This window comes from Myxocyprinus asiaticus, chromosome 4 (genome assembly GCF_019703515.2).
Source record: "Myxocyprinus asiaticus isolate MX2 ecotype Aquarium Trade chromosome 4, UBuf_Myxa_2, whole genome shotgun sequence".
In the NCBI taxonomy this organism is placed as follows: domain Eukaryota; kingdom Metazoa; phylum Chordata; class Actinopteri; order Cypriniformes; family Catostomidae; genus Myxocyprinus; species Myxocyprinus asiaticus.
The window spans coordinates 47,294,920-47,308,531 of NC_059347.1; the positions used below are offsets into that span (position 1 = coordinate 47,294,920).

The following is a 13,612-nucleotide window of genomic DNA, read 5'->3' on the forward strand; positions in this document are numbered from 1 at the left end:
TGGTTCCAACGTTTCGTTCTCGCCACAGTCGCTAAGCTTCGCTTCCATGGCAACTTATCTTCATGCCGATGACAGTGTGGGTCTGTCTGAAAATACTGAAATAAGATTTTGTCAATGTAATGACAAAATTTTTACATCTTTGAAATGGAATGAGAAAAACTATCAATATTTCCCCCTTTTCTGACAGTATTTGTTGACATCTTGTCCTTTTTCATACTGTGATTTGAACAGATGTTGGTCTGAACTTACACATATTATGTATATATAGTATAACCCTAACCAATCACAACAGTAATGGAATATAAATAGCCAGTTACCTCAGTCATTCCAGGCAGCAACTCTCCCAGCATCCCTTTTTAACTCCAACTTTTCTCTCCATAGTTTATCCAGTTTTTAGTCTATTGTTTATCCAGAGTCCCAAATTAACTCGTCAAATGCCAAATGCTAGTAAAATTGGCAATGGCAAGTAAATAAATGACCATTTGGAGTTACTTTATTAGGAACTGTAACAAAATATGTAGATTAAAATGTAAGAATAGTCTATTGTCTGACTCTTGCTGTTTTTTCTATCTGACCTAAGTGACGTAAGGGATACATATTAAAGACATACAAATGCTCTAAGAAAAAAAAAATTCATCTGTCAAAACTTGCCCATCTACTGACGATTTATACCTCAGAAGAATATTTATCATCAGAATTTTATCAAAAATGCATAAAGTTTTTTGTTTCCCCAGAACTTCATGTTGCAACACATTCTATATGTGGATTGTGGAATATTATTTGTATTAAGTGTGAAAAAAAAATTAAGAAAGAAATACGAGAAAACAAAAACACGATGGGTCTTTATGTTTTTGTGAAAGGTGCTGTTTTGCTGCAGTACTGTTTAATTATGTGAATAGCACAATTACCTGTGCTGTTTGTCTCAAATATACAACAAAACAACTAAATTTGGAAAAAGTTAATTTTGAATCCTGTTTATATCCATTTGCATGCGCTGAATCTGGAAACCCTTCCATTACAGACAGCAAGACAAACCTATCTTCCCTAATCCACGTCCCTCTTATATAGTATTTGAACAGCTGTATGTATTTTTAAGCCTTACCTTTTCAGTGATCCTTTAAAACCCAGAGTCAATTTCATGGGCAAAATGCATTAAAATTATACAAATAAACTAAAGTGGGCATGCATGCATGTTGCTAAATTATTAATGGTGTGTGAGCACAGTCATGCTTGCTAAAATGCATACACACACATATGCCACTAGCTATCTGAAGGGTGATTTCCCTGCACACTAATGATTAGATACTGTTATCATATTGTTAAAGGAACAGTTCACCCAAAAAGGAAAATTCCCTCATCATTTACTCACCCTCATGCCATCCCAGATGTATATGACTTTCTTCTGCTGAACTCAAAGATTTTTAGAGGAATATTAATCTTTGAAGGTCCATACAATGAAATTGAATGGGTACCAAAATTTTGAAGGTCCAAAAGCACATAAAGGCATCATAAAAGTAATCCATAAGGCTCCAGTGGTTTAATCCATGTCTTCAGAAGTGATATAATAAGTGTGGGTGAGAAACAGATAAATATTATGTCCTTTTTTAATATCAATTTCCACTTTCACTTTCACATTCTTCTTTTGTTTTTGGCGATTCGCATTCTTTGTTCCTTATCGAGAATTTATAGCTAAAGAGGACTTAAATATTGATCTGTTTTTGACCCACACATATCATATTGCTTCTGAAGACATTGATTTAACCACTGGAGTCGTATGGATTACTTTTATGCTGCCTTTATGTGTTTTTTGGTGCTTCAAGATTTTGGTACCCATTCACTTTCATTGTAAGGACTTACAGAGCTGAAATATTCTTATAAAAATCTATTTACATTTTTGGGTGAACTGTCCCTTTAACAATGCTTCTGGTTTGAAAGTCCACTGCAGTTGTGGCCAGTGTGGCCATCAGTTTGTTCTCTTGGAGAAATCTGACTCTTAGTGCTGAAATATGAACATAGACCCTTTTAGTGGGGGTCACGGGTTAAAGGATAAAAGGAGGTGTAGGATAGAGATGTGCTTATAAAAGGAGGAGTGTGTTGGTAGAGGTGGAATGCTTTTTAATGGGATTTTATATAACTTGGTCTTATCTTATCTTGGTACGTATAGCTTCCTAAGTGCATTTCTCAGTTCCCGTCTTTTGCATTTTTCTCTCTCTCTCTCTCTCTCCTCTAACAGTCATCTATCCCCCTTTCTCCCTGACCACACACTCACTGGCTGGTTGTGTAAGCCGCTCTCTCGGGCATGACAGGTGTGAGAAAATCTCTTCTCTGTACAGAGAATATCACCTGTGTCCACAAAGATAGGTACATATTATATACCCACTATATCAATCTGTACAACACGGCCTGTATTCTGACCCTTTGGGCATCTCTTACGCAACCCTGAGAAAGGACAAGAAGGAATAGACAGAAAGAGTGAGTATGAGAGAGAGAGAGAGCACAGTGGGTTCTGAAGGTGTTATGTCACACCAGTTGGTGGCGCTGGCCCGCAGGTCTGGCGTCTCTCTCCTGCTGAGACCTGGAGCTCTTGTGTCATCAGAAATCATTGCTCGCTGTTTACTCACAGTCCACATGCATGACACAAACTGTGCCTGCACAGGAAACACAGCAACATACAGTGGAAATGAGTGTTGTTAAATTCATCTTACATCATGGTGTTATATGACATCATCCAAATAATCTAAATTATCGCTGTCCAAACTGCAGGTCCAACCATGTGGAGTTATAGAGCCCAAATTCTGATGTACTAAGATCTAAAACATTTGAAATGTGTCACATTTTCTCTTCAATGTGACATATTCCAAGTAAAATAAGATTTCTTGATTTTATCCAGGGAATTGATTGAATCATGAAAAGTGGTTTCTATATGAAAAATGGTTGGAGGGGAGGGGTTATATTTACATTTATTCATTTGGCAGATGCTTTTATCCAAAGCAACTTACAAAAAGAGGAAGAATACAACAGAAGCGTTTCATCTTAAGGAGACAGTAGTATGAAAAGTGCTGCATTACTAAGTTTCAATTGCATCTGAAAAATACTATCCAAGATAGAGATTAGAGTGCAACAAAAATAATATGTTTATTATTATTATTATTATTATTATTATTATTATTATTATGAGTGTATGGTCCAGTGCTCATTGAAATAGTAAGCATGCAAGATGACGTCACCCAAAAATGGAAAATTGTTTCAAAGGTGGAGCAAGTTATTACGTTTTGACAAAAGATTACAGAAGATTTTTCTTCGGAATAATGTGCACTGATGAAGCATGCACCACAAAACCAGGAATGTGCATTAAGAAAATAAATAGTGTCAAGTTTAGGGATGGGAATCATAAGGAATTTGACGAATTCCTCTTAACAATTCCGGATCCTTAACGGTTCCATTAACGATTCTTTTAGTACTGTTGACTTCAATATTTAAAAATAAGAAATTCAATTCTTATTGGTTTTAGGGCCCTCAGCAGCCTGTTTCCAAACGATGAAATAAGTTCATAATTCAGCAGAACTGATTCTTGCAAAAGGTGTGTTTACACAGACTTTTTATTTAAGATATTTTATTAATGATATTAATTAAATTAATTCCCTCTAACGTGACTGGCTGATAATTTCTTCATTTGAAATGAGTTCTATAATTTAGGTTTCATAATTGAGTGTAGGCATTGATAAATCACGTTCAGTTGATAATGCATGGTCAATACTAATGCTTTTAAACCTAGGTGCATACACAATACAATGGGAAAAAAATAGAAAAAGCCTGCACACAGTCGTAAGGTCCATTTATTTATTTATTTATTTATTTATTTATGTTTTATGGACCCGGTTCTGAATAAGTAGGCCTACCGGTTTTTGGTTACCAACCCTAGTCAATTTTGATTTAATGTTGACTTGAAAATATGCTTATTTTCCAACATTCAAGCTTTTAAATTGTTTTTGTTCACTGGAAAGTCAGTTTGAAAATGTGATGATTCACAAAGATGATCCCTGTTTACGAAGCTTGGAAAGTATTTTACTTGATCTAGTTATGTGTTGGACTTTGTGACCGTTGGCTAATTCTAAACTTTCCTCATATCTAGAAATGGTACGGTTAATCTGGCCATCTGAGGCTTAAAATTACTCTGATGTAATCAATTACTAATAGTGTAAAGACACACACACAAGCTGTACCCAAGTAAAAGAGATGGAGAAATGTTGTATTTATGTAACCTACAAAGGTCAGTGTGATCTGTGGTGTGAGATGCTGACACCTTTACACAGTATGCTCTGTTCTGCTGTGTCTTGTGTTTCTCTTCACTGTTCACTGAAGTTGAGTCGTGAAGCATAAAATGAGACGTCACTTTTCATTAGAGGAGAGAAGAGAAGAACAGACAAAAAAAAACCAAAAAAATAAACCAGATTGCTCTGGGAGGAGAGGGTGAGAGAGGAAGGGAGAGACATGGCGAGAGGGGCTAAAATAGATTGGACAGAAGGAGGAAGGAAAGAGAAGATGGAAGTGTGTGTGTTTGTGTGTGTGTGTGTGTGTGGGCAGGTTTAAGTGGTTTACGAGGACTTTTTTTAGGTTACAAACTGGTAATTACAAGGGTATTATGCTATAACTGTGGTTTATGAGGACATTTCTTGTGTCCCCGTAATTCAAATCGCTTAAAAAACATACTAAACAATGTTTTATTTAATGTAAAAATGCAGAATATTTTTTGTGAGGTTTAGGTTTAGGGGTAGGGTTAGGGGAGAGAATCTATAGTTTGTACAGTATAAAAATAATTATGTCTATGGAGAGTCCTCATAATGATAGCTGCACCAACGTGTGTGTGTGTGTTTGTGCGCCCAGGTGTGCGTGTGTGTGCAACGTCTGCGTCATCAATGTTCTTGTAATTCCTCAATTTCATGAAACAAGACAGCTGTAGCCACACACACACACACACACACACACACACACACTGTTGTATACTTGGACAGCAGGATCACAAACTAAGACTTGCTTTTGATGAGGATGAGGAAGGACAGCTAGCCCAAGGCTAATGCACTGAAAAGTTCTACCAAGGCAAAGATTTCTAGGTATACAAGTATAGTTTGAGATTGTAATTAGATCTTCATCTAAGAAACTCAACCTTCAAGAGAGTAAACATCATATCTATGACTCTCTTTAGAGCTGGATACACAAAGGGAGGGAGAGACAGAGAGAGAGGACATGGTTTCAGGCTGAAAAGAATCTGTCTATTTATGAGAATCTATTTTTAATTATGTCATTTTTATTTGGGGTGACATCGGTTCAGATCAGCAAAAGTATGCGTGTGTGTACATATTTAGTTATAGTTTGGGGACAATGTCATCCCCAAAAGTGAATTAAATCTGACAAAACCTCCCTTTCGGGACATTTGGGGTAGAGTTGGGAATCGAGAACTGTTCCATTTTTTTTCGGAACCATATGATTTTCTTAAATTTCGGTTCTGTTAATGGTTCTCGAACATGCAGTTTTTGGAATGTTCAATGGAACACTGTAATAAAAGACTAACAGTATTTGCAGCAGTGGTATTCTGTGGCAGGGCTGCGCCTCTACTGAATCTACAGCGTGAAACAGCCAGCGTGACCAATGTATTCTGATTCCCGAACAAATGACTCTTATGAGCCGGTTCCTTTGAATCTACATTGCACAACATACAGCACTACCAAAGTTGTCCGATTTCCAAATTAATGACTCTGATGAGCCGGTTCTTTTGACTCTACAGCACGCAACATACAGCTCTACAACATAGTCTGATTCCCGAATAAAAGACTCCTATGAGCTGGCTCATTTAAGTGAATCAAAAACACTTACACATCAGTTGAAGCGGTTACAGAATAATCTTATTTCAGTCATGACAACTCTCGGAAAGATTTAACATGTTAATGTGGGTGACATATTGATAGGATATTGGTCTTGGCCTGCTGCTGAAGAGCAAGTACGGAGAATTGCTACTGCTAGAAAATAAACAAACATACTGAGTTAAGCATACGGACATGCTGCTGCTGTACAATTAGACAAAACGCAAGACATACTGCTTTGAGTCAGAGCTGTAGCCTAGTGGGCTGTGCTCATGACATGTGGTGCTGATGCTTCGTGGGTGACCCGAGTTCAAGTCCCGGCTCGTGAGGTCCTTTCCCGATTCTATTCCCACTCTTCTCCCTCTCATTTCCTGTCACCTCTCTACTTTCCCTATTCCAGTAAAAATCCAAAAGACCATAAAATAAAAAAAAAGACATGTTGCTCTGAGCTTGTATGAATATGCTGTTGCTGCACAAATAAGCATAAAATACAATCCCCATGTAGCAGATCTAGACAAGTGAAGCTGGAGTGGAGGTGGGTTTCAGAGGAAAAAACCCTCACAGCATGCAGCAATGACACTGGTTTGTCTGCAAAACTGAGCAATATAATTGTTAGACAAAGAGAGAGACTCGGGTTGATTGGCTACCCGATTACATGTCAAAGCAGCAATCAGCTTATCCAATGCAAGCCAATTGGCTCAATATATGTCACATGTGAGCGAGCAGATTGGCTAACAGATAACAAGCTCAGCTTGTGCCAGTCAGAGTTTCATGGCTGAATTTTGGTCATTGATGCGCAATGAATGACTTTCGTTACATGTTATTTCATATATGAAATAACAAATGAAATAAGAACTGTTACTGTTTTATGTAATGGAAAGCTTGTGAGACTTCTATTGGGCAGCGCAATTACAGACTTGGTTGCTCGTATGGTAATGTGTAGTTAAAGATACACAAAAGTTTAGTTGTAATCAGTGGAATTTAAAAAAAGAATGAACAAATAAATGTAAAATGTTATCACATTTATTTGTTTGTTTAGAATTTCTAATGAATATATTGGTAGGATCAATAATTGGATTGCATTAAAGCTTCTAAAAAAATCTGTGTAACCACAACCTTTACAAGAATTGTATTTAACTCATCTGTTCTGTCAAAATCTGAAATTAGCTCATCATTTGGCAACTGGCTGCTGAGGGTAGTAAATGTAATTAAAGTTGTAAATAATTCTTCTGCTAAAGTACTAAAAGAATTGTTAATGCAATCGTTAAGGAACCGGAATCATTAAGAGGGATCAGAACTGGAATCGTTAAGTTCCTAGCTATTCCCATCCTTAATCGGGGACAGATGCAAACACTGTTAAAATTATAATTCACTATTAAGGAATTCCACCATTTAAATAGCTAAGTGAGTGTGTGTGAATCTTGTATTAGATATACATGCGGGCTAGTCTGTGTGTGAGATCGAGAGGGAGAAAGAAAAGGGTGAGAGAGTTTGTGTGTGCATGTGTGTTCACATTAGTTGCCTCACCTGGGAAAGCAAGCGATACGTTACATAATCAGGACAAATAAAATCACATCAGGTTCTCTCAACCAAACATACACGCATTTCTGTGTTCCTAACTGTGCACATCTGTATCTTCCTCCTTCTATTCCCCTCTCCTGGCTTGTTTGTATGTGTTTGCTTCTTGGCAGCTGTGTAACAGGTCCAAATGAAGATTAATTTATCTCATTATGAAAACAGATTTTGTAAGTGTTCATAGTAATGCCTCTGTAATGGTGAAATGCATTTCAAACTAGTGGCACCAGAGGGCGCCATTATTGTGAAACTTTTTTTTTCCAGATCCCTGTAACTTCAACCCTGAAGCTTTTAAACCCTTTATGAAAGCAATCATACAAGCTGTTAACTCAGGATGCTCTGAGCCGAATGCTAATCGAATGAGAGCACAATTATTGTGATTACTTTAATTGATAATAACAGGGCTTGTGGATCAAGTCATCTTTGTCTTACTGTGTGTGTTGTAGTTATGGGTAAATCAGGAGGAAAACACAGTGGTCGAGACTGCCGAATGCTCCAGCGAGGTGCAGAACGGCCATGCGGAGGCCAGTCCGAACCCTAGCACTGATTGCCTGTGTCTGGGCCAGCCCACCCAGAACCGGGACCAGATGAGAGCCAATGTCATCAATGAGATCATGAGCACAGAACGACATTTCATCAAACACCTGAAGGATATCTGTGAGGTAATAACACACACACAGTGTAAGAAATGCGGAAGAAGTAAACTGCTGTCTGATAAAGCTGTTTAAATTGCATAAATTTCACAAGAAACATACAGACCTGGCGAGAAATTATTAAAGGCAAAGAAATCATTTTTTATGATTTGCCCTTAGAGCTCTCACGAAAATTAGATAAGGCGTTTCACGAAAATAGAGCCCAAATTATTTATGAAATCTTGGGCCCTATTTTAAGAGTGCTAGCACTAAGCGCAGCGCTATGCCATAAGTCATAAGTGCAAAGTTAGTGGGCATAGCCATGAAGTTTTAATATTTTTGTGCAAGCATGTGCTAAGTCTAGGCACAAGTGGGTTTGGCAAAATCGCAGCGCTACACACTAATGGGCTGGTTCAATTGCAATTTATTTCTTAGGTTCTTCTCCGGTTATTGAACCATCTGCATCCTATGTAGTACGTTCTCTCAAGCACCAGCAATATAAACAAAGACAGCACATTCATAAGAAATTGGTAGTGTAAATGGACTGTATGCAATGAATTAATATAATAGAAATATGGACACACTTCTTTTAAATGCTTAGAAAATGTTATTCTCGTCAGGATTTAGATGTGTGCTCTGTTAAATTATAGGGAATGTAAATATTATTAATAATACTCACTCAAACTTCTTCCACCGGCACCTTTTGCAGTGATTTAAAAATCACTCCATGACAACAGGTGGAAAATACCAATACAAGTTAGATCATAAATACAACTGTAAATATAAACTAATGATCTATAGATAGTTTAACACAAATCTCATTAATGTTTGTTTCATAAGATGGCTACAGCTCTGATCGTCAGGGACATAATTTGATGTTCCACAATATTTTCAGAGTTTGGACATTAACTTTATTACCACCTGCTGGTGGAATCTCAAAACTGCAAATGTAGGAACTGAATTTAGACTTTATGCTGAAAACAGACCTGTTTTTGAAACGTCTTAGCGCAATTACCTATTTCTCAGGAAAATAGCAAATTGCACTTTGCGGAACTTCATTAACATACAGAACACCCGCAGTCTGCATGCATACACCTATAGATAGCGCAAACACTCCCACCCATGGGCAAAGCGCTTTTCGCTGGCACGAAAATTGCACTTAGAATTAGCACTCTCATGAAAATTGGATAAGATGCAATGCACAGTCGTTGCGCTTTGTGCTAAGTTTTGCGTACTCACGAAAATAGAGCTCCTAATATATTTTCCATCACTACACCATTCTCATGATTTGACTGGGCCACCATAAAGTCTCTTTGCCATTGCTCACAACACTAAAGTCACAGCCTAAACCCAAAATTATATATCCCAAAGCTTCCATGAAATTAGTTATTTGAATACACATTTGTGTGTATTTCAGGGGTATCTGCGTCAGTGTAAAAAGAGAAGAGACATGTTTAATGACGATCAGCTGAAGGTGATCTTTGGGAATATCGAAGACATTTACAGATTCCAGTTGAGCTTCGTCAGAGACCTGGAGAAACAGTTTAACACGGAAGAACCTCATCTTAGTGAGATCGGACCCTGCTTTTTGGAACACGTATGTATGATCATAAACAAATGTACAAATACAGAAAAACACACATACGTACACACAGAATGAAGGAGAAAACTGAATTTGTAATTTTTTGTCTGTTTACAGCAAGATGGATTCTGGATTTACTCGGAATATTGTAACAACCACGTTGATGCCTGCATGGAGCTCACACGTCTCATGCGAGATGCAAGATACCAGCACTTCTTTGAAGCATGCCGATTAGTTCAGCAGATGATTGACATCGCCATTGATGGCTACCTGCTTACACCAGTCCAGAAAATCTGCAAATACCCTCTACAGCTAGCAGAGTTACTGAAATACACAGTACAAGAACACAGGTACACAGGCTATGTTCCAATCACCCCAAAGTCCCTGGGGAAGTGGACTTCACAGGGTATTTTGCCATCTTAAGTGAGATTCCAAATAGTTGGAAGCCTGTGTACTTGGTCCAAAAGACACTGCAAATAACATAGGGAACAAGTGCTCATCTATATACAGAATCTCTTCACAGTAAGTGGACAGGGAAATTTACCCACCAGTTATTGAGCACTACTACTAAAGTTTGGCTAAAATAAACGCAGCCACGGCTCGTGCATTTTAAGTCTAGGCCTTCAGTGTGATTCATGCCATTAAGAAAACACAATTTCACAATGAATAAGACACCATATGCCTATTATACATTATGTGGCAGTCAACTAATAATACCAATTGACATTTTAAAAACATGTCCACGCACGAAAGCCAGAACCAAGGAGGTCTAATACCAAGAAAAAGCTCTCTAATAATACTTGCGATTTAAATTTTGCTTGCAATAAATTTTGTTTCGTCAGGGTACACAGTTACTTTTCAAAACTTGATCCGACACTGAATGCTCAAGCAGCCTAATTTACACTTAGAAAACTCCTGATGTTGTTATAACAATGCAAAAAGCACTTACCAATGTGCTTGAAGTGAAAGTCAGTCCTCCTTTCCTATTTAATGAATCAGTCGCAATCATACAGAACATATTAGGTTTTTAAATCCATAAGGATCTCTTTCTCAACGACAATACCAGCAGTGATGACAGCCGACTCATCAGCAAGATCTCGTGCTCTTCGCTTTCAAATTACATACATCACTTAAAGCATGATTGCGTCACTCAAGGCCAGCTAGAAGGCCTGGACTGGGACATATCCTAAAGACCACACCCACCAAGAATAAATAAATCAATCTGATTGGCTGATGAATCTGACAATCTGACTTTAGATGCCTATTCGCTGCAGTGTTGAGGGATTCTGCAGAAATTCTGAAGGCCTGACGGGGTGGAGCTCAGACTCACACGCTGCTTCAGCTAAGGAGCATGGCTTCGGGCATGTGATTTGTGAAACAGTTGTCACACTTTGCTTATAAGCATCGAGGAATAAATTCTGATTGGATAAACTTTTTGTTTTTTTCTATTCGTTTGTTGATGAATTAGGAGTGGAAAGCGAAAATATATAGGCAAAAAGGTCAATGAGAAAGAAAGGATGAAAAAATATTTATATTTTAGGCATGTTACGCCAGCAGAGAAGGCTTTGCTGGCCCTGAGAAATTACCACTGAATAAACGTGGTGCAACCATTACAATGTTAAGAAAACAAATACATATTATAAATGAACCAAATCACTTTTCTTTTCATTTTAAACATTGTAACAGTCAGTATCTCTAAATGTAGGGGTTTCAAGTATCACACGTTATATTATTTATATTAGTTTAAATGGTAATACTTTATTTAAGGGTCCACAATAATGCAATAGTTATGCATGAATAAAAAAGTAAGATCTATCATATATCAAGTTTACTAAACAATAATAAGCCAGTAATTAAGGCTTATTAGTATTGGCTTTACAAAGCTGTTGCAAATAAATAATACTAAAATCTTCTTTTAAAGACAACTTTACTCCCTATTCTAAAGTGAAAGTTTAACCTACTCAAGTTATTGGTTTATTTTGCATTTGTAAGGTGGTATTCAAGTTTATTTAAAAATATTAAGAATGTAACTATGACAAATTAGTATTTTGTTTACTAAATTGCTACTAATGAATTGCTAAAATCTTAAAAGAAAGACAATTAAACTCCTTGTTCCAAAGTGAATCATTCACTTAAACAAGTTATTAATTTGGGTGACATAATTTGGTGTTTACAGGATTTGCAGTAAACGTAAAAATTTTCATAGAATTTTATTGTAATTATAACGTGTAAAATAAACCAATAACTTCCACTTTAAAATAAGGGTTCAAGTTGACTTTAATAGACATTTTTAGTATATTTTTAGTTACAGCTTTGAAAAGCCAATACTAATTAGCCTAAGTTACTGCATGTATTGTATTAATACACTTAGAAGCTTTATAGACATTTATATGTATACATTTATGATAATTTACAGGATATGACTGATACAGAAACAGTATATGATGTAATCATACCCAAAACATAACCCTGGTCAGTGTGTAGGGAGCAGTGAACACAACATAGGGACCCTGTAAATCAGAATGCAGCTCCAGAAACACACACACTTTAGTTGCCAGAGTTACACAAACATGGATAAGCACACGCCAGGTGCATCATACTGAAATACTCAGTGTGTGGGGCGAATGCCACAAAATATACAGTATGATGGTGTAAATGACAAATTCTGAAATGCCAAAGCATGAATTATCTGCTTTCCACCTATAACAGTTTTCTCTATTCTCTTCCTCCCTTTGTTTCTCTCTATTTCTATGTTCTCTCAGTGATTATCGGTATGTGGCTGCTGCGCTAGCGGTAATGAGAAATGTCACTCAGCAAATCAACGAACGTAAACGAAGGCTTGAGAACATTGACAAAATCGCCCAATGGCAGGCCTCCGTACTGGACTGGGAGGTGTGTAGTTGGCATTTTGAGACAAAGGGCACTTCCTAAATACCACCCTCATTTCCTTAGTATCCTTCTCCAACTATACTCTTTGCCACATGGACCTTTGGGTATTAGTCCATTGTTTGCAATAGTGTGGGCTTGGCAAATTGGTGCATTGAGGGCGCAGAGCAACAGCAAATGGGGCAGTTGTGAGTGCCCTCCTTTATAATAAAATGACAAATTAGACATCCTACTGCAAGTCCACATCAAATGCATTCTTTTCGAAAAGGGCCAAAGCCAGCTGAAAAAAAAAAAAAAGAATTGGTAAATATGTAATAAGTCGATAGGTTATACTGTATAGTTGATGCATTCATCTAAGTCTGGATGGTATCATACTTCTGTTAAGATTATTAATTGTTATTACCTGTGTGTGTGTGTGTGTGTGTGTGTGTGTGCGCAGGGTGAGGATATTCTGGACAGGAGCTCAGAGCTTGTGTACACTGGGGAGATGTCCTGGATATATCAACCATATGGCCGCAGCCAAACCAGAATCTTCTTCCTGTTTGATCATCAGATGGTCCTGTGCAAGAAGGTGAGAGAAAAAGTGAGGAAGAGAAGTTGGGAATATCACTGTAAAGTACCATGTTTTAACTTGGGTGTGGAAATAAAAAGAAGGGAACAGTTAAAAAATGTATGTCTCTGAAGACGGATGGAAGGATAGATTAGATAGATAGACAGACAGACAGACAGACCCCTCACCCTATCCCACACTGTGTGTGTACGGGTGTGAAAGTTTGTAGGGTGTCTTTATATTTGTGTGTCTTTTGATCATGGCCAATCAGACTTGCTGTCACATGGAATACAACCTCCTGGTGTAACATCGTTTTAAGTGTGTTGCGCTTTGTGTGTCGTAAGATGAGAGGAAAGATGGGCGGGGGGATGAGGGGAAAAAAGTGATGTTTTAGAGGTAGTTCAAGGCAGCAAAGGTTGTACATTGGAACAGAATAATTAAAAAGTCTGGCTTCATTCTATCAATAATTTGATTGGATCATCAGTACAAGGCTCATTTAGTGACTATAAACAAACTAATAAAGTCTCTC

General features: G+C 37.4%; 1 protein-coding gene across 3 annotated transcripts in view; it reads left to right on the forward strand.

Annotated features, from left to right (window-relative positions):
• LOC127438815 (rho guanine nucleotide exchange factor 9-like) overlaps window positions 1-13,612 on the forward strand; it is a 42,036-nt gene that overhangs the window by 20,809 nt on the left and 7,615 nt on the right. For all 3 annotated transcript variants that reach the window (XM_051694692.1, XM_051694699.1, XM_051694708.1), the window contains 5 exons: window positions 7,880-8,095; window positions 9,483-9,662; window positions 9,765-9,997; window positions 12,410-12,539; window positions 12,973-13,104. In XM_051694692.1, coding sequence (XP_051550652.1) covers window positions 7,880-8,095; window positions 9,483-9,662; window positions 9,765-9,997; window positions 12,410-12,539; window positions 12,973-13,104 — 891 coding nt within the window. The remainder of the gene's footprint in view (window positions 1-7,879; window positions 8,096-9,482; window positions 9,663-9,764; window positions 9,998-12,409; window positions 12,540-12,972; window positions 13,105-13,612) is intronic.